A 22,233-nucleotide genomic window follows, 5' to 3' on the forward strand; every position below is an offset into this window, starting at 1 on the left:
GGTTGTTGTTAATGATGATAGCTCCGATTTCCCCCTCCAGGAGGGAAGTATCCCTGGAGGAATCACTCCATTGGAGAGCGGCGCTCCGTCCCGAAAGTCCTCTCTTAATTTTTTCTAGGGCACCGGAAGCAGGCCAGGGGGGCCACTACCCACCAGGGCGTGCCAGGGGGAGGCGCGCCTTGGTGCCTAATGGGCACCTGGGTGGCCCCCTCTGGTATTTATTTTGTCCAGTATTTTTTATATATTCCAAAATAATTCTTCATATAATTTTAGCTCATTTTAAGATGTGCGGAATAGGTATCTCTGACATAGCTTTTTCAGGTCCAGAATTCCAGTTACCGGTAATCTCCCTCTTTGTGTAAACCTTGCATATTATGAGAGAAAAGGCATTAGAATTACTCCACAAAGTATTATATTGCATAAAAACACTATAAATAATAGTAGGAAAAGAAAAATGGACATATCAATGGTCGCTCGTACTTTCATTTGAAAGTGCGTTACACCAAAATGCCTAGCACCTTCGAATGAAGAAGAAGCGACCCCCACGATACCAGTCGGGATTCTCCCTCTCTCATATTTCGACAATATATTGTCGACACTCCCTCACAGATATTCGACTGTCGGTGATGGTTGCTTCCCCTCCTTCTCTCATGCATTACTAAGGTATATCACGACAAGAAGGAGAGGAAACGACCCCCACGACAATGGTCGACATTCTTCTTCTCTCATATATGGTGGAGACTCTCCCACACTGCTTTTTGGACCGTCATCTATGGAGCCCCACAGACTGAAAGTCAACCCAAAATGTCATTTAATCAGCATTCCAGCAAATACAGCGCACTCGATATTTCCTATATTCTAGCCCAAGTCATGCTAAAATTCCTGGAAAAATTTAGGCATGACCTTTGCTTAAAATAGGACATAGGGAGCGCCTGAAATTTGCCGGAACGGAAATGAATCAACATTCTTGCAAAACATAGGCCACTCAGAGGTGTTCCCTGCAAACATAGGCCACATGTCCAAGGATACAACCAATGCATGTCCAAATATCATCATACACATGTCCAAGGACAAGAGAAGGAGGAGGTGGACTTTTAGCTCACCGACTCAGGTGTAGAGGAAGTAGAGGAAGCTCCGATGACGATCACTCCAGGGAGATGTGACACTACAAAGACTGCATATGCCACCGAGTGAAAATTTTAGATCATCAAATCTGTTATAGCATTCTTTGATGACAAAGTTATATTACATAAAAATAATTAAATTGTCCAATACATTTCTATGTTGAAAAAATTAATAAAAATTTCTATACCTAAATTTTCTTACTATAAATTCCTATTACTAAACTTGATACCTAAAAATTTGTCATATAGCATTCCAATAAATTTATATAATTCAAAATTTTTGATACCTAAAAATTTATATTACTAAAAATTTATATCTACATTCTACAACAAAATTATTCCTATCTATTCAATTCAAAAAACCTCCATCCTACCTATATTTTGTATTTTATTCTATTCGAAATACCTAAATTCTATTCATATAAGCTATATGTTCTATTTTATTCAAAAAACTACATTCTACAATCAAATTCTACCATTCTACCTATCTACCACACTACTGCCTACTACCATTCTACCTATTTAGTGGAAGAACTGAGTGTGGGAGGGAAGAACATAGGGTGTGAGGGATGGAGGGAGGGAGGATGGAGGAAGGGATGGAGAGAGGACGGAGGGAGCTGAGGAAGGAGGGAGCGTCGGCGGCAGAGAGCGACGACGAGGAGAGGAGAGCACGAGAGAGAGTGAGGAGAGTGACTGATGAGTCAAGGCAGTGGACGGCCGGGTGGGGATAAGGTAAGCTTAGTAGTAGTGCTGGGTAGAAGTCCCGCACTACTGCTAAGCCCAATACATGTAGTGTTGGTGCAATACTCATGCTACTGATAAACGGGGCCCACTAGTTGGCAGATTATAACCATAGTTGCAGCGCAGGGCTAGGTGCATGCGCTACTGCTATAGGATTAGCAGTAGCGAGGGTATTTCGGGACACTCTGCTACTACGGGTAGCCCCGGTGGGTAAGGTGGGGACCACTTAGCAGCAACGCTGGGTGGAAACCACGCGCTACCGCTAAATAGCAGTAGTGGTTTCCTATTATCCCATGCTACTATTAAGGTTCTACCTATAAGGTATTTCCTAGTAGTGTAGACACATGTCTCAGTTTCATGGTAAGCCTGGACGATGTTCCTAAAGAACATCAAGTTCAGCACGCCTCTTTTCAATAACCATAGTTTTCTCTTCCCTGGCGTTCTAGACAACTGCAAATTTTTCCTCCTACTCTTGGAGGCCAATGTTGATATATTGAATAAGGTTGTGCTGATCTAACATGTCCAATTTCAGATTCTCAATGTCATCTCGTTGCTCTGGTAGGGCATTCTTGACACGTTCAAGTATTTTTTGCTGCTCTAGAAGGGTAATGTTGGCAATGAAGTTGACGTTGCGCATTTGGTAGGAGATGCTTCACAGCTTCATGTTGTTGCTACTGCTCTGCCAGGGCCTTCTTGATAGCTCCAAGTTCCAGCTGCTGCCATGCTAGGGCCTTCTTCATAGTATCTAGTTCGTCATGCTTGTTGTCAGGCCTTGCTCGATGGCTTCTTTTTCTTCCTGATGCACTACCAGGTCATTGATGACTGCTTCCGATTTTTGTTTCTGGGGCGAAAGACATGCAGTAAGGTCATCATTTGAGAATCTTAACTTTCCCTACAGAAAAAATATATACATGTTACAACATATGGAAAGAATCGCAAAATGTAGATGCATCTGCCGCAAAATATAGTGGTAGGGCGAACATAGGTCATAAGGAATTGTTTACAGAAAAGACTTGGCCTACTCACCAGCTGAACCCGCTTTCTCTTTGATTTGCTTGAGCTTGGTAGTACATCTGCAGTAAGAGACATGAGCTGTTTGAACTCTTGAAGCAGCACATGTATACACTTAATTAGTCACTGCTTCTAGTTGATGATGGTAATATTCCTTCCATAATGTAGATGAAGACATTAGATTGTAGTGCACAATTTACATTCCGTGACAAATGCCATAGAAATTAAACATATTGCAACCATAGATGAAGAGTTTCTAATAACACTGTCCTGTACATCTTTAGTCGTGGTCGGATCTGCATCTTTTTGTTCACTTTCAGTGCCATGTTCTATTAGTGCTTCATGGTGTGTACATCTATGTGAAGGAGCATGAGCTCGTAGATCTGACAAAGTTGGGTAATCGTTCATACAACGGGAATACAATGCAAAGCTAGTAAGTTGAGAAGCTTTTCCTGTCGATATAGGTTCTTCTTCTTCATTCGTTCCATAAGCTTCTCCCACTCCGTTTGTGACATGTCAACATCTGCTACATAGCGATGATCAGTGGTTGACACTAGTGCTAGACGAGACAATGATAATTTTAAATATTGGTGCCAAAATGAGTAAACATGCACGTATTTACTCTTAGATCAAGGTAATGAGTAAGCAATAAGAACCCTAGCTAGATTCACCAGCAGCCTTAACCCGAATAAGAACCCTAAATTTTAAATCTTGTAAAAACAACAACTTTCATATGGAAAACTAACTACATGCACCAATGAAAACGCACATGCAAATTTGATGGGGTGCATGGGAAATAATTTGATGGGTACGTGTGTGCAAACTAACTACATACACCAATGAAAACAAGTTTCCACTTCGCGAAAACTTTAGAACTTAGTATGAATCCCTGTAAAAATTTGAAGACATTGACTACAGCACAATATGAATCAACAATAAACAAAACAATGCACTAGAACATGCTGATATACCGGAATATTTTTGGCAACTTTGTAAGCTATGGGTATGCAATGCCCAGTGTTGCTCGCTTTGAGCAACTTTGTAAGCTATGAATTTTGTATGCATGATGTAAGATGTGTATGAAAGTTCAATGAATAGCCCCTCCGGGCGCGAAAGCATCCTTCTTTCTCTCGAGCTCAAATGCTCCTAAAGTGAACAGTAAAATAAAAAAAACATTCTATTTTTTTTGGCAAACATTAAGAAATGTTTGAAGTGCATGCAAATTTTTCATCACGAAATCACATTAAAGGAAGTCGTGGAACACACACACACACACACACACACAGAGCTCTAAAATGCGTTTGAGAGTAACACTTTCAGAGCATAGATTTTGTTCTTTTTATCACCCCTTACATTGATGTGATTCCATGATGAAGTTTTGCATGCACTCCAAAAATTCCTTAAAGTTTTCCACAAAAGAATTCAGAATTTCTTCTATTTTATTTTCTAATTTACTGTTCATCCAGGAGCATTTGAGCTCGATATTAGAAACTCCCCGTCCCGGCGCTCCCTCTGTTAAAAAAAAAAAAAGAGCTCCCTCATTTTCTGTATTATGTGTTATAGAGTTATGAGATAGTATAGGGACTAAATGTAAAGTGCGCAGACACCGATCTGAGTTTTTACCCAATGTTTCTTCCTCCTCTGTCCTCTCCAACTCTAACATTAAAAGTCTCCAAAATCAACCAAGTCAACCCCCACACCTCCCCCCAGCATCCCCACCTAGCTTGGAGTGTTGCATCATCGAGCAAGGAAAGGAGAGATGGAGGCCGCCATAGTGGGCGCCTTGCTGAAGGCGACCCTGCCGAGCCTGTTTAAGCTGATAGGCGACAGATGCAAGCAGCTGGAGCCTGATGTTCGATTCATTCAAAGTGAGCTCGAGTTCATGCAAGCTGCTTTCGGAGATTCTCGCTGGAGAGGCGCCGAAATCAGCAACTTGCGGAGAACCTGGATCTTGCAACTCAGAAGGTTGGCGCATGAGATCCAAGACTGCATCGACAGCTTCCAGATCCACAAAACCTCCGCCACACAGTTTGCCCACGAGATCGCTGACCTCAAGAAGAGGATACAAGATTCATCCGAGGGGCTACACCGTTATATCGGCCAGGGGGAGCCGAGCAACGGAAAAGTTGCTCCAAATCCGATGGCGAATGATGCAGAGGAAGATCTTCTTGCCTTCGTACAGAACCAATCGGAGATGAACGCTAAGGTCATCTGCGCTATTGGCTTCGGTGGCCAGAATACCGATCTTGCGAGGCGAGTCTACGAGAAGGATGAAGTCTGCCGGCAGTTTGGTCAACGGGCTTGGGTTACTGCGGTGGACAGAACCTTCGATGATGTTCTGACGGAGATACTCAGGCAACTCGAGGGGCGCCCTGGGCTGGGCATGATCATCCTCAGCTGGCTCCTTTCCATCTTGTGTTTTTTCCGTGGATTGCTTCTGAAGGTTTTTGGCACCGAGATGCCCGTCGCATCCTGGTCCAGCGCCAGCTCCGGCATCGATTATCAGCTCAGATCACTGCTAAGCAAAGAAAGGTGTGCCTCCAATCTGTTCTATATCTAATTTTACCCCCCATTTTCAGTAACAATGTTCAGTTCAGGGAGTGTCCATTTCCTCTGCTTTTCCTCTGTTCCAAACAGGGCCTCATAGTGTCCATTTTCCCCTGCTTTTAACAGAGTGTGCACATTTTGGGTAACTGTTCTTATTGGGGAAACATAAATGAATGCAAAAAACCACTAATTTCAGAACCTAAAAAGCCATATTCATGTCACTGATAGTCAGGCAAAGCAATAAAACATATTGTGGGTTGTCCTTTTATTTGTGACCTTCCTAATCCACTAATACTCTTATTCATTTATTTTTATTTTCGAACCATTTTTCATAACCCCTCTGGCTGCAGATGAGAATCGATAGTGTTTTATTTACCTCATTTCTTTTCAATTATATGTTATATAGGTATTTGATTGTGATTCATGATGTCACGAAAGAAGAGGTGTACAATAAAATATGTGCCTTCCCTTGGGCCAACAGAGTGGGCGGCAGAATCATCGTGACGACGGACATCCAGTCAGTAGCGAGACCCTGCATCTGTGGTAACGACCCACCACTGCTTGCTCCAGATAGCATCACATCTCGCCTGGTTTTGGTTGGAGAGGTGGGCACTGGGATGTTTTACAAAGAGACCTGCTCTGCACTTTGTGACGCAGCTGTAGCAAGAATGCAATGTTTTGTTGGCAGTGACTATGAGAGGATTGTTGTTGAGGACATGCTGCTATATTTCAGCATGTTCCCATTTCATCATCATGTTCGGAGGAATCCTCTAATAAGGCGATGGCTGGCTGAAGGACTACTTGTCCATGCCATACAGAAGGTGCCTGAGAATGTGTACCGTTTTCCACAGGATGTGGCGGCCGAGCATTTGGACATTCTCATCGGCCAAAATATTGTCAAGTCCATTAAGAAGAGCAACAATGGAAAGGTGAAGAGATGCCAACCTCCAGGTATGGTGTTCAACCACATTTGCGCCAGGGCTGTGATAGATAATTTCAACACCTTGCTGTGTGGTCCATGTCAGAATGAGACCATCCAAGAAGCATATGTTCGCCGGTTTTCTCTCCATCCTTACATGGCTGCTGCAAACGGCGGACTCAATGTGCCAGATGTACATTGTCTCCATACTATGGTGGTCTTTCCAACTGCGGGTGCCCAATATGGAGCTATCTTGAATTTTGACAATCATAAGCTGCTGCGGGTGTTGGATCTTAAAGAGTGCGCTGATGTGACTGCAAATCACGTCTTAAAAATATGTGATCTGTTGCTGCTGAAATATCTGAGCCTCGGGAGCAGTATTAAAGAAGTTCCGAGTGAAATAAGGCGGCTGCAGCAGTTAGAGACACTCGATATGAGTACAAGTGCGGTAGTGACGGTGTCCTCAAATGTACTCAAGTTGCCCAAATTGAAGCACCTCCTTGGCAAGTTTCGGCTATCTAGAGTGGACTGCCCAGATGAAAATCCAAGCATGATGAAGAAGGGCGCAAAGAAGGTAAAGAAGGTGTTGAAGCTCAAGGATGAATTCTCAAAGCTGAAGGACTTCTTGAGGGACAACAGTGTCCTGGAGACTCTAGCAGGAATTGTCATTGGCAACGGCATGGGATTTCCACAACTGTTGAGTGATATGGGGAAGCTGAGGAAGGTGAAGATGTGGTGTGATTCCATGACAAATGAGTCTACAGACTTGACTGGTCTTAAGGAAGGCATCAAGGCATTCACCAGTCACCGAATCCGTACGCCCAACGTTGATTACTCACTCTCTGTTGACTTCAGCGGGTCTTCACAATCCTTCCTGGATTGCCTGGAAGATCCTGGCATGCTTACATCACTCAAACTGCGAGGCAATCTGACACACTTCCGTCCAGTTGCTGCAAAGCTGGTTAGTCTACAGGAGCTGTGCCTCTCGTGGACTAATCTTAGCGGAGCTGCAATCCAAACTGGTCTCAGTAATTTGAGATGCCAACTGAAATTTCTGAAGCTGGTTGAGAACAATCTTGTGGGGCTTGCCATACAAGACAAGGATGCATTCGTAAGCCTGGAACGGATATGTCTCGTGGGCATGCAAAGTCTTGAGGAAATAATTATTCAAGATCTGAGGAAGCTTGTTTCACTCCACTTGCTCTGTCCAACTCTAGGTGCTCTTCCCGGCGTCCAGATCCGAAAGCTCCAAAGTCTCAATGAAGTCGGACTCCATTCTCAAGTTGAGGGTGACATCAAACGTGGATGGGAAGATGCTGCGATAAGCCATAAGCGCAAGCTCAGTATTGTGTCCATTGGAATACAGTAATGCCAGTTGTGTCCAAATCCTCTGCTAAGCATCATCATGTATGGTCAGTTTTTTTTGGGTCCATCTCCTCCGCATATTTATTATTCGTTTTCGTTCTTCTGCAGGCTAATTGTTGCTGCCGGCATACAATTGGATGTAATAACGACATTAGGTTCTTCTTTGTGTGCAGTGCAAAGCATTACGACAAGCCAATCACTAGAGGAACCACTTTCCGTTCTCCAATATCTTCGCTGCATTAGTATTTTACCTCCTTCCATGCAAACAGCCCAACGGATTTTACAATGAAGTTCATCCCTTAGTATTTCTTATTACTGAAGACAAGCCAAAAGGCAAGCACAGAACAAGGAATTTTCCTTACTAGACCGACTCAAGATTACCGGATTTACTCTGAGACTCTCCTCTTCATGGTTGGTCCCCAATTCAGGAGGATGGAAATTACTGGTTGGATTAGTAACCAAGAAAGAAATGGGATTCTTTCGAATGATATTGAGTCGTTTCAGTAGTAAGCCAATTGCCGTTGTAAAGAAATTTTGACCAATTCTCACAAGCAGGAGAGTTGCGATAAGGTCAGCAAAAGCCCTTACAAGTTAAATGTATTCCTTGGCACTATGCTTGACCTCCCCCCCCCCCCCCCCCCCCCCCCCCCCCCTCTATATTTCTACCACTTGCTATCGTTGATATTATTGTACCTTAAGATCTTGCTCTTCATTACGTGTTGTTGTAAATAACCCTGCTACCGTTATTACGTTTGATAATTTTAACGATAAGGCTTTAGATGATGTTCGTTTTGAGTGTTGCTATGCAAAAGATTAGGTTCATACCTCTTGTTGAGCAACTTAATTATAGTGTTCTATGACGAGGAAGAGCTGGTTGCTTTATTTAATAGGTAGCACAGGGTTCGGGGTTCAGCGGCACAGGTTTGCACTGGACGGATGCTGATGGAGCACAAGATACTAGAGCTCCATAGGCCGTAATCTCAATGACTGCAACGACCTTAATTATGCCGCCGTGCCGAGCTGTATTGTGTGAGATCATTGTACAGTACCACAATTTTACTGCTCCGGATGTTGGTGCCTAGCATCTGCAGTTTGTTGATTGTGCATTGTCAAGTAGTTTGCATCCCAAGCTTAAACCTTTTTTCAGTTGGAATGAGTACTAGCAATCTCTGAACTCAAGAACACGACACAAGCGCAAAAGATGCTATGACAATCGATTGATAAACATTTATTCACAATTGTACCAAGAATTTGGTACCTGAATTGGCAAGCGGAAAAGAAAATAATTCAATGAAGCTACAATAAAATCAAACTGTGTTTACTTCCATTGGGTATATTGGGCATTTATGTAGAAACATTATTAAAACCGTGCAACTTTTCTACCCTTTAAGGCCATCAGCGTTCATGGCCATTGGATCGTCACTTTTGGGCATTTTGGGCCATCCGATCGGCTCTTAATCGCACCCCCAGTGGCTTGGTTCGATCCTAAGGCCAACTCCAGCGCACGACCCCAAACGGACGTCCGTTTTGCCCGGATTCTGTCCGTTTGAGTAGGGCAATGGGGTCGTGTCCGGGCCATTTCTCGGACGCAGTGGCCGTGCGCCCAACGCGTGGACACATCCCGGCCGCATCCTGTCCGTGTACATTTTCTTTGCAAGCCCATAACCTTTTTTCATCATTGATTTTTGATATATGGGAATACATCACCAAATTTTGACTAGAAAAGTAAGACCAAAGAAAATAAGAACCACAAGAATACATTTTAGAATATATCCAACTTTCATAACTGCTCCTGTAAGTTGGATTAGTGCCTTCTCGATGCACTCATTGTTGATTTGCGGAGGCTCGATCTTGCGTGCTTCTTTCTTCAAGTGTAAAGAACATCTACTAAATTGTGCGCTATCAATATATCGATGTACTCTTCTTTCCAATACCAAAACTTGCATCCATTCTACACAATAAAATGTTAAGTTAGCACAACTAGTCAAATCCGAGAGCATAACCAAAGCTAAAGTAGTACATACCCCGTTGTTTAAGCACTTGATGAACACCCATCCGGGATGTTCCGGCGTTGTAGACACGCGGTGCACGACCTTCTTTGGGCAGTCGTCGCACTTAATGAGTGGCAACGGTGCGCCGACGAGCTTTTGGGCTAGCACCGAGCCCGGTCGACTGCCATTCGTGTATCTGCCGGCGGACCACCGACGGTGTAGATCTGAGCGGCTAGAGGAGGAGCCACTACCTGCATGCAGCTTTGTCGGGGCCTTCTAGCCCGGTGCCCGGCCAGTCCATCGCACAGCGCGGCCTCCCACAGCCGGGCGAGCTCAAGACCGACCGGAATCCGCTCCAAATCCGGCCGCGGGGTGTGCTAATCAGGTGGTCGTGGTTGGGTAGCTCCGGGGCGTCGAGGGGAAGTGGGATGGGCCGGCAGAGTGGAGAAGAGTGGAGGGGTGCGGCTGGAGGGGGGAGGGGGCGGATAGAAAAAGGGGTCATTGTGCCACCGACGGGCAGGCCAGGGGAGGACACGCGCACACGGCCCGCCCGTCCGCGTGCTGTCCGTTTCACTCCAAAAGCGGCCCAAACTTGGGCCCGGGATGGGTCGAAAGCGGACAAAAAACGAACAAAAGTCCGTTTGCGTCTACGCGCTGGGCCGTCTAGTTTGTCTGTTTTAGCCCAAACGAACCGGGCCGGACCGGATGGGTCGTGTGCTGGAGTTGCCTAATGAGCGCTAACCCTTATTGGGTCGTTGCTCTGGTGGCTATTTTCGGCTTGGGATTAAATTGGGCCTACTAGGCCTGTAACTGCCTCTCGCCCGTGCAACCCAAAAGAGCAGGACGCTTACCTAAAAAAAGAAAAAAAAAATGCAGGACGCTCGCAACCGTGGTCTTCGCTCGCAAGGTTGCAGCCTTCGTGTGGCGGTGTCTCCCATGGGGCGACCAAAAACGGCACCGGACCGGGCTCGATTAAACAACTTCCTGTTACAACTTACAGGAGACAACGGCCGAAGCCCTGAGAGATTTGCGGGTGGGCGTCAGCACTGCAAGATGTCGGCGATGGCAGATGCAGGTAAGGGGGAGCACTGTTGTGGCAATGTTTGTAGTAGGCAGGGAAGCATGATAGATTATTAATGGTATTGAACATGCACGAACACCGAGGACGCGTCATGGGCGGCGTTCTCGGCCGACGCGCCGCTTCAATGACGAAGCTAGAGAGGTCATGTCTGCTTTGAGCCGACGTCAATTCGGAGCGGCTGCTCTATAGCGGCATGAATGCGGGTAGCTGATGCCAGACAGAAACGCGCACAGCAAGGAGGGGCAAGGGTTGGGAGGGCTAGGGTTGTGAGAAACGGGTGTGGCTGCTGTCCGGACGCATGCAAAGTCCCCTGTAATTTGTCTTTGGTTTACAAGAGAATGTGAGTTCGAACTGCCATGCAGACCAATGCAGAATCGTATTGGATGTGACAACACGTCTGGACAGCGCGGTCCGAACGGTTGGGATCCGTTGAGGGTTAACGTGAGATGCCCTAAGTGGGCATAGAGATCAATACATTGTTTTGGTTTCCAGATAATGACAAGAAATCAATTGCAGAGCGTTCTTAGGGAATCTTTCGGAACATCTTTTGGGCCTTCACCATCAGGTTGTCGGTTCACATGTATAGAAATGGCATCTAATTCTTCCTTCATGTGCTTGATGCTTGCTCTGTTTTTTCTGCCTAGTCTCGTGAGCATTCAGGCCTGTGGCCTTTTCAACGAGGTCCCCTATATTCTCTTAGCACAATTTAGAGCCACGAGAATATATGATGTAAGAACATCTGGGCGTCTTAAACCGGCGTCAAACGCCCATGCCGCCCTCACGGTCACAATTTTTCAATCTAGACGGCCTTTTTAAACGAGTCTCAAACGTCTGGACTCACCAACACCCCTCATATCCAACCCAAATATGGGACGGATATAAGGCGTCCGGGCATGTCCGTCACGTCGGTCTGATGGCGGGGTCCCATGCATGCAGAAACGCCTGGAAACACGACGGCTTGACGGATGCCGTGGTGTGAACATCGTGTGGTGCCGCTCTGACTCGTCGCCCGAGACCAAAACTGGCTATTTAAGCCGGCCGACGTCCCGCAACCCTAGCCCATCCACCTCCTCTCTGCGACACCAGCCCGAGCCCATTCACCTCCTCGCTCTCCCGCTCCGGCGCTCCGCCATGCTCCGAAGTAAGATCATCTACTACGCAATGCTCACGCCGGAGCACCGGTAGGAGATCCAGCGGGAGATCCGGACGAGATAAGCCGTGCGCGCCGCCCGCATCGCTGTCAGGCTGCCTCTGCACTAGACGGAGCCGAAGGAGGAGGAGAAGCAGCCGGGGGAAGAGGAAGGAGAGGAGCTGGCTCCGATGGAGGTGGAGGAGGCGGAGCCAGAGCAGGAGCTGTCGGGCTTCAACATGAAGCAGACGGAGAAGGAGTTCGACGTCGCCCAATCGGAGGAGATGTCGGAGTAGCAGGCCATCATGGAGTCCATCCAGGATGAGGCATATGTGGAGGCCAACCGGGCGTTCCTCCGGCAGGAGCAGATGGCATCCGACGCGCTCTTCGCCGAACTCGACGTGGAGATAGAGGCGGAGGAGGCCGGAGCAGAGCAGCCAGAGCTGCAGCTGCCGTCCATGCTGCCGCAGCCGGTCACGGAGATCGTCGACATCTCCGACAACGAGTAGCTAGATCATTGACGTAGTACATAGGTTTATTTCGTTTGCATGTCTTTGTATGGATTTAAGAATCTAATATGAGATGTCCGGATGCAACTCGTGAAATTTGAGGCGGCAAGGTCACTGTCCGCGGGCATTTGAGGAGCCATATTTGACATATCCGGTTGTAGATGCTCTAATGCTACCAAGATTTAGTGATGTACTGCGGTACCACTCTCAAAACATGAATACAACCTGTCAAGAAAAATAAGGGAAACAATACTCCCTCCTTCCCAAAATATAAAGCTAGCTTGATTTTGCACGATTTTTGATGCACAACTTTGACCACTAATATATATCAAAATAAATGGATTAAACATGTATAATGACATCTTCGTATTTTTCTTGCAAAACAGTTTTATTTCATATGTCTGTATACTAATTTTACAGACATATGATACCTGAAATCATATTCAAAATTGTGTAACGAAGACTACAAAAGTCAATGGGCGTCTTATATTTTGGGAAGGAGGGAGTAGCATATATAAGAATTCAAGTGCTTAGGTTGACATAGCACCTGCCTCCAGACCTTGCCATCAGACATGTCAAGAAGGGATGGCAATCGCTGGACAACAGGCTGCAGTTTCTATGTACGTTAATGCAACTTGTCATGAAAAATAATACAATAACATTAGCATGGAGTATAAAAATTCAACAGCTTCAGGAGGTCGGCTAGAGTTTCAATGTGGGTCCACGCCAGCGTCAATAGCATGGCGGCATCTTTTCTTGTTTTGAACCAAATGTGTTTGTCTTTCTGAAATAGAGCCAACAGTGTGGTGCGCCATGGTGGAAGAACCCTCCTGCTGTAAAATCGGTATGATTTTGAATCGGGTCGACGCTAGTTTCAAACTTTCAATGTTGGTGATTTTGAAGCCAAGCCATAGTTTTCTTATTAGATGCCAGTACAGCGTTATCTTATCAGACGTGAGTACAAGTTTGATTGCAGCTATTAACAACAAAGTAGTTACGTCGGGAATCTTTTGGAGCATCTGGTTGGCCTCACCATCAGGTTGTTTGGTTTACATATGTATAGGAATGACTGTGGCATCTTTTTTTCTCCATCACGTGCTTGATGCTTCCTCTGTTTTTTGTGCCAAGCCTCGTGACCATTGCCTGTGGCCTTTTCAGTCAGATTCCACGCATTTGCCTTTTATAGCACAATCTAAACGCACAGGAACATATCCTGTAATACTAGCAAGATTTGGTCATACAATGGTGCCAATGTCAAAATGTTGTGTTTGTGTCGAATATTTTGTACTAGTTGGGTTACGTTTGGACTTGGTGTTGTAGTGTGGGTAGGATACTTGTAGTGTCGGAGTCGGACACGTTATACCCTTGGCCTCTTATATATGAGGAGGCACCCCACGTTGTAACCCATCACGACTAGACAGCGACAGGCTCGCAAGGGGGTGCCGGCGGCTTGTGCCGGCGCCCGGGTGGCCGGTGTTGCGGTATCTCAAGGAGGAGCGCCCGTAGTCATTGCCCCGGGGAGTAGGCGAGTTCGCCGAACCTCGTTAACAAATATCGGTGTCTTCATTGTCTGTGATTGCTTGTTCCTCGGTGGATCGACCGCGTACCTCGGATTTATTCTAACAAGTGATATCAGAGCTAGGTTACGAGGCGTTTTGTTTGGTTGATCCAGAGGAAGTTGATATCGTGGACGGGGCCGTCGACGAAGTCGGAAGAATCGGCGCGGCAGCACGATCGCGTGAAGCAGCGTCGAGTTGGAACCGCAGTCGGAGTCGACGAGATCGGAAGCAGCAGCGTGTGCGCTGGCATTGGGCCAAGGTGCGGTCCAGCACGGACTAAAGCAGGCTGCTGGAGGCGGGCCAGGGCAAGGCAACGCACACCTGGAGGCAAATTTGATAAATTTGACCTATAGACGAAATCAAATCACAGAATGAACTGTCCGTGAAACTATTTCACGTGGCTGACCCGTGGCGCCTAGCTCTCAGGCGCTGCACTAGTGCAACGCCTAGGAGCTAGGCGCTACACTGTATAGTGTGGCGCCTAGCTCTCAGGCGCTGCACACTGACTTAGTAATTTTCGGATCACACGGGTGCGACGCTGGCCGTGTAGCGCCTATCTGTGAGGTGTTGCATAGTGTAGTGTGGCGCCTTTGTGTCGGGCGTCACACAAAAAGGTCAGCCGCGTGAAATAGTTTCACAGACAGTTCATTCTGTGATTTGATTTCGTCTATAGGTCAAATTTGTCAAATTTGCCACACCTGAAGGCTGCATGTGCAAGTTAGCGATGTTGTCTGGGTGCAATCGGAAACAGCGACCGAGTTTGTTTGGAATAAAAAACAGGACCAAGTCCTGGGAAGTCCTCGTAGCCGAGCCGGACTGCTGGAGCCGTGCACGCGCAGTCGCGCACTATATAAGAAGGCAGCCAAGCAAAGGGACACGACGAGGCAAAAAAAACAACAGATCGAATCGGTAGAAGAGAAAAATCCATCAGATCGTACAGGGGCTGCGCATCCATCAGGGAGCACTACTAGCGTAGGGCTCGAGGGAGAAGACAATTGCTAGCATCGGAGATTGAGCCAGGAGCAGAACACGTGAAGACCGGAAGGAATTTTTGGTTGGCTTTGCTTTGCTATTAGTACGCGGAGATCTTGTTCGTGTACTTGGGGCATCGCGTGAGCTCGGATAATTTTTCGCAGGGTTAGCTGTACAAAGAAGCATGGCGACATCGGGTATCAGGTTTGAGGTGGAGAAGTTCAATGGAACTGGAAGCTTTGGGTTGTAGCAGACAAGGGTGAAAGATTCGTTGGCACAACAAGGATGCTTGAAGGCGTTATTGTTGCAGAAAGCCAAGCCAGCTAAGATGGAGGCGGATGACTGGGAGGAGTTACAGTTGAAAGCAGCCGGCACTATACGGTTGTGTCTGTCGGACCAGGTTATTTATCATGTGATGGATGAGAATTTGCCGAAGAAGATCTGGGAGAAGCTGGAAAATCAGTTTATGTCCAAGACTGCGACGACCAAGGTGTATCTGAAGCAAAAGTTGTATGGGATGAGGATGCAGGAGGGGTCAGATCTTGTGGAGAATATGAATGCCTTTAATCAAGTCGTGACGGATCTAGCACGCTTGGGTGCGACGGTTGACGACGAGGATAGGGCAATTCTGCTTCTTTGTTCGTTGCCATCATCCTATGACCATTTGATCACTACTTTGACGCACGGCAAGGAGACCGTCAAGAATGAGGATATTACTGCGGCATTGCTATCTTATGATATGAGAAAGAAGAACGCGGTGGAAGTCTCTCATGGTGAAGATTTGCTAGTCAAGGGTGAGGAGTGGCGGAAGGGATATGAGGCTGGGAAGAACAAGAAAAAGAAAAAGAATATACAGTGTCACAAGTGTAAGCAGTGGGGACATATGAGAAAGGACTGTCCAGACGGGGCAAGTGGTAATAAGGCAACTCATGGTGATGACTCAGACAGCAGTAGTGATGTTCTCATAGTATCAGACACTCGGTCAACCAAAAGTGAAGCGTGGATGTTGGATTCAGCTTGCTCTTTTCATGCGACACCCAACAGGGAGTGGTTCTCTTCGTACAAGTCTGGTGAGTTTGGTTTAGCCTATGTGGGCGATGACACAGGTTATCGTGTTGCTGGAGTAGGTGACATCAAAATTAAGATGTTTGACGGAGTTGAGCGGATGCTTCGGGGAGTCAGGCATGTGCCGGGGCTAAGGAGGAATCTAATTTCGCTTGGTGGTTCTTCATGATGGTGGTATGGTATTCCGTTGTGATCGGGATAGGAAGACCATGAGAATCATGAAAGATGAGGTGACCGTGATGATTGGAGAGAGGACGGCTTCGCATCTTTACAAGCTGCAAGGGAGCACTATTGCAGGTGGAGTCACGGAGACTGGAGTTGCGGGAGTAGCAGCGGGGTCTCACGACGGCGGCGGGTCTAGGGCAGACTCGTCGAGTAGCTCTCAGTAAGCTACGAAGAAGACAACACAAGTCCGGAGTACATGGAAGTTTGACACATGGACAAATTCAAGGTGGTGGAGAATATTCGCCAAGGTGGAGTTTGTTGTGTTTGTGTCGAATATTTTGTACTAGTTGGGTTACGTTTGGACTTGGTGTTGTAGTGTGGGTAGGATACTTGTAGTGTCGGAGTCGGACACGTTGTACCCTTGGCCTCTTATATATGAGGAGGTATCCCACGTTGTAACCCATGACGACTAGATAGCAACAGGCTCGCAAGGGGGTGCCGGCGGCTTGTGCCGGCGCCCGGGTGGCCGGTGTTGCGGTATCTCGGGGAGGAGCGCCCGTAGTCATTGCCCCGGGGAGTAGGCGAGTTCGCTGAACCTCGTTAACAAATCTCGGTGTCGTCATTGTCTGTGATTGCTTGTTCCTCGGTGAATCGACCGCGTATCTCGAATTTATTCTAACACAAAACATTAGTGCAACTTGTCTTGAAAAATGACAGTGACAATAGCATGCAACTTGTCATGCCTCCAGATCGTGCCATCCGGCACATCGGGGAGAGCTTGCGGTTACGGGCCGACTGCAGTTTCTATCTGGGTCAATATCCAGAAATAAGAGACGAAGCTTTCACCGAGCCTTCACAGAGCTCAGGCGATTCTGGCCGTCCGATGCGTTTGCTTGATGGGTTTTAGACCGTCGGATCGAGCCATTGGATGACGTCGGCCGTTGGATCGAATCCAAGGCACTATAGGAATGAATAGTTACCGTCTCGCGGTAAAAATCTCGTGCCACCGCGCGTAATTCCTGACCCCCGCCGAGGGCATTTTCATAATTTCTCTATGGGGTATAAAAGCCCAATGCCCATAGGGTTTCTCCCCAATCCTCATCCTCCCTCTTCCTGTTCACGGAGGGGAGCCGCCACTGCCCCTTCCCCTTCCAGAGCTCGTGCTCTTCCTCTCTTCCCCGCCCCCTCGCACCGCTGCAGCCGCCGCCCCTTCCCTTTCCACAGCTCGTGCTCTTTCTCTCTTCCCCGCCCCCCTCGCACCGCTGGCCGCTGGCCCGCCGACTCCTTCACCTCCGGGAAGCACCGCCTTGTTTGCTCATGTTCGACGGCGGCCGTGGTTGAGCTCGAGCCCGGACGCGGCGGCGCGTTGTTGAGCACGGCTGCGGCCCGAAGCGGCGGGGGTAGAGGCGCAGGGCGACGCGAGGCACCCACTGAGTGCCTCTCCACCAAATCCGGCCGCCACCAGCTCGCCTCGGCCTCCTCATCTTCGTGCATCTTCAGGAAGAAGATGACCCGCGCTGAGTCGCCTCTGATCCGCGGTGTGAAGACAGCGGTGAGTGCCCTTTCGACTTCCCCCGTTTCCACGGTCTCTCTCTCAGATTATTTGTTCATCCCCTCACGATTCGATTACGTGTGTCTGTCTGTTCATTTGCAGGGGAGCTGGATCCCAGGGGCAAAGTTGCAGTCCTCTAGAGCTGCGGGGAAGAAGAAGATGTGACTCATATATTGCCTCTCTCTGGTGGTGAAGACTCTTCCCTGGAATCAAAGATATGCCTATCCCTGCATCATATAAAGTGTGGCCTGCAGGTATCCCCTTACTTCTATGTTGCTATGTGCCTGCGTTGTTCAAGTGCATACTATGTTAGTTGCTACCTGCTGCAAGGAAAATTTAATATCTTTTAATATTCATCATCCACTGCTGGATTCCCAAAGAAGAGATTCATTGGTCTTTGTTGTTTTGTTGGTACCTTGCTGTCAAAGAAAGATCTTCAGGTCCGGCTAGGTTCCAAAGAAGAGATTCTTCTTTGTCTTTGTTGTTTTGTTAGCGCTTTACTGTGAAGCATGGCCTTTGCTTTGTCTGGCAAAATATAATACTTAAAAGGAAATGGAAAAGGTACAACATGGACGGATCCACGCCATGGCCAGACCAAAAAAAAAATGATGGAGATGTGGTTACTGGTAGTTGAAGTCAGGTCAAGTCCTCCTTTTTTGTGGTTGGATCTTAAGCATCGTCGGCTCTAAATTTGAGTTAGCTAGCCCATGTTACTCTGTGAGAGTCGGGCTTAGATTTCGTGTTCAGTTTATGTGTTTCAAGAACATATGCATGTAGATTGTCACTAATATTTGCCTGCTTCATTCTTATCTAAAACTGCAGGTATATTCCCACACTGAGCTGGATTATTGCTATGATTCGGTTGATTGGACATATACTTTATCATGCAGCAAAGCAACGGAGTCATCGATGCAGTGAGAGCTCAGTGTCGTGTCTGTTCGCTGAGCAGCAAGCTAGAGCTGCAGTAACAGAATATAGTGGTTCTACAGTGAGAATCTCATGTCTCTCTCACTATGTGTGTATCTCTCTCTTTCCTGTCCCTTTTTGCCAATCATTCATGCCTTTCATGATCACTAACTTTTTTTTGGGTTTTGTAGTTGTGGATTGCTGGGAGAATGATTACCCTGATTAGTTAGGATTTAAACATGTTAGCCCAGACCAAGATGGATTAGTTTTGATGTATTTTTTGGGTTAGAAAAATGTCAAGCCTTAACATTTACAGGAAGCTTTACATATGTTTGGATTATGGTTCTGCTGTAGGTTTGCATAGATAAATAAATAGCACTCTTGCTATCAAAGTGTGTGTTTCATGGGCCTTTCTTTGTTTAAGGGAAATAACTCAATTTTTGTATCAGCTATAATTCTGCTATATGGAAACAAGCGGTGACTGTTTCTTTTTTATGTGAACTGAGACATAATTCTGATGTATGTAAACAATCATTGGTTCTTTCTTTTTTATCTGAACTGGGAAATAACTCTAATCAGTTGTTTTTATTGTCTAAGTATCTTCCTTACCTGAAACTTGTGCCAAAACTGGTATTTCTTTCATGTGTGCCTTGTGTCATAGATTATCCAACCCCCTCTACTTCTGTACAATTTTTTGTGGTGACAGATTGCTGGCACCATGTGCATCTGAAGCTCCACCATTTCCTTATTTTTCTCTCCTGGTCGCCTCTAGGTTTCCTGGCAAGGCGATGATGTGTGAACCCTCTGCGCATGCCTAGCTATATTGTGGGATGCGGCGGAGGTGGCACATGAGCAGATGAAAGAGGAATAATTGAAGCCCCAATGCCTCCACACATTCTTGCTCCCTGACAATGGGAGTACTAGGTTGCAAACTCCTTCCCATTCCCTGACATTTACAATTCATTTTCGATTAGCCATCACCGATGTTGACTATTGACTGAAATATTTTGTTCTGTTGCTGCACACCTAATATCTGCACACTGTGCGTCTATCGATTTAGTTGGTCCTCACTGTTTCCGAAAATAGATAGATTGTCCATGATGGATGTCAAATTTGTTGTTGGAATAGTTAATGAGAATCTAGAGTGCTGAATGTTACATCAATCTTTCTTTTGCCCGGATAAACTATTAGTGTTGATCAGCTACAAAGAACAGAAAATAATGTGGCTGGATTAAAATAGAGGTACATGGATTTAGAACAGAGTAAGATATGCTTCTGTACAACAACTATTGAATCAGTAATACAAAATACATTTCTTGAATGGATTTATTATTAAGAATAAAATAAGGCGTGAGAGTTCTAAAGCGTCCACTGATAAATCCATGTAATATTTCGAGAAAGAGTTAAACCTGTATATGTTGTGTTCTTGTTATCTAATATTTAGATTCTCAGTTGTATGGAAGTAATAGTACATTTAAGACTATGATAACCATTTATTTAATAGTCACTTGAAACCGTCGCGGTCCTGACGCTTCTATCGAACTAGATTATTTCTTTTTTGCATGCTACATTTGTTTTTCTGCATAGAAGTGATGATGATAATAACATGTTTGGTACTGGGTTCATGTGCGCTTATGCAGGAATATGTATCAGGTTGCATCCTCAAGCACTAATGCTTCCCCTCTTGGATTCTGGTTTCTTCGTCCAGGAATTACCCGAGGTATGTGAGGAAACAACACTCAGCAAGAGTTTATATTTTGAGCCTGCTTTCCTGAAGAAATGTCCCGTTGTATAAGCATATTCATTTTCCCATGAATTTCATTGTTTGACATTAAGTAGGACTTTCTTATACTAAGGACCAAAATCGTTTCCCATCAAATATAATGTCTTTCTCACCTTCCCTCACTGCTCAGTCTCCTGGATGTGCCACACATCACCTCCTCGCGTCCTTGGCCGCTTCGGTGCCCGTTCATGCTCATCGGCGGGACGGTGCAAGGCGCAACTCCGATGCGGTTCCTCGCCGGCTGGACGGCGTTGAGGCGCAACCCCGGCACCCACTGAGTCCTCGGCTACAACCTCCCTCGGTGAGCTCCATCTTCCTCCTGTTCCTCTTCTTCGGGACATGGTCGTGGCTATATTGATGTGGTGCTCGTCTGGTTGATGCTCTATGCCCTACTCATGCATCGGTTCCTGCTTGAGCTCTGTAGTTGTGGATCCATGTTTAGTTGCTATCATAGGCGCTCATGTGATGCTCTGGTTTACATGTGGATGCCCTGGTCCTATAGCTATGCTACTGGATCTGCTAAATTGATCAATGACGTTCGTGCTAGGGCGATAAATGATTAACCGTGGCTGAAATATGTATGCCTTTGAGTAATCGAGGCACCTGTGGGTATCAAGTTGGATCCTCCCTCTTGTCTCTAGGATCCTTTTTGATCTGTAATACTTGTTGTTCTGTCCTTGGATGGTCATTCTTGTTGAGTGATAACCAGGGCAGCTCCCCTGTATTAACAGATTGATCTAGTGATAAGAGATGACGGGGGTAGGTTATATGACCGAGGAAAGGCCAATCTGAGCCCATTATGCAATGAACCCTGAACCCTTTTTATTTGTATTTAAAGGTGTTGCTTATCCAGAAACATCCAGAAATAAGAGAAGAGTGTCTCACCAAGCCTCCTCAGAGCTCAGGCGATTCTGGCCGTCCAATGCGTTTGCTTGATGGGTTTTAGACCGTCGGATCGAGCCACTGGATGACCTCGGCCGTCGTATCGAAGCCGAGGCATTGTAGGAATGAATAGTTACCGTCTCGCGGTAAAAATCTCGTGCCACCGCGTGTAATTCCTGTCCCCCGCCGAGGGCATTTTCATCATCTCATGTACAGGGGTATAAAAGGGGGGCCACGCCCGTGGTAAAACCCTAGCCTCCTCTCTCCTCGGCTACAACCATCCTCGGTGAGCTCCATCCTCTTGCTGCTCCTCTACTTCGGCTATTGTATGTAACATGGCTGTGGCTATATTGATGTGGTGCTCGTCTGGTTGATGCTCTATGCCCTACTCATGCATCGGTTCCTGCTTGAGCTCCGTAGTTGTGGATCCATGCTATTCTAGGGTTCGCAGGTTGTTGTTCATGTTCAGTTGCTATCATAGGAGCTCCTGTGATGCTCTGGTCTACATGTGGGTGCCCTGGTCCTATAGCTATGCTCCTGGATTTGCTAAATTGATAAGTGACGTTCGTGCTAGGGCTATGATGATTAACCGTGGCTGAAGTAAGTGTGCCTTTGAGCAATTGAGGCACCTGTGGGTATCAAGTTGGATCCTCCCTCTTGTCTCTAGAATCCTTTTTGATCATGTGATACTTATTGTTCTGTCCTTGGATGGTCGTTCTTCTTGAGTGATAACCAGGGCAGCTTTGCTGTATAAACAGATTAATCTGGTGAAAAGAGACGACGGGGGTAGGTTATATGATCGAGGAAAGATGAATCTGAGCCCACTATGCAATGAACCCTCAACCATTTTTTTGAATTTAAAGGTGTCGCTTATTTATGCTCAAGTGGTTATACCCATATTATGTAAAGATTTCTTCTCTTTCATACCTTTA

At 46.4% G+C, this 22,233-nt stretch overlaps 1 protein-coding gene across 2 annotated transcripts; it reads left to right on the forward strand.

Annotated features, from left to right (window-relative positions):
* The first annotated feature begins 4,483 nt into the window (after nt 1–4,483).
* Nucleotides 4,484–8,490, forward strand: LOC109764727 (disease resistance protein RGA4). Of its 2 annotated transcripts, none has more exons than XM_020323515.4 (3): nt 4,484–5,408; nt 5,830–7,754; nt 7,881–8,490. In XM_020323515.4, exons 1-2 carry the CDS (start codon nt 4,636–4,638, stop codon nt 7,709–7,711), a joined length of 2,655 nt encoding a protein of 884 aa, XP_020179104.1. In that variant the 5' UTR covers nt 4,484–4,635; the 3' UTR covers nt 7,712–7,754; nt 7,881–8,490. The 2 variants fall into 2 exon arrangements, with proteins under 2 accessions (XP_020179104.1, XP_020179105.1); XM_020323516.4 differs by having other exon boundaries at nt 4,485–5,408; nt 5,830–7,749.
* The last annotated feature ends 13,743 nt before the right edge of the window (nt 8,491–22,233 follow it).

This window comes from Aegilops tauschii, chromosome 3, assembly GCF_002575655.3.
Source record: "Aegilops tauschii subsp. strangulata cultivar AL8/78 chromosome 3, Aet v6.0, whole genome shotgun sequence".
Taxonomy (NCBI): Eukaryota; Viridiplantae; Streptophyta; class Magnoliopsida; order Poales; family Poaceae; genus Aegilops; species Aegilops tauschii.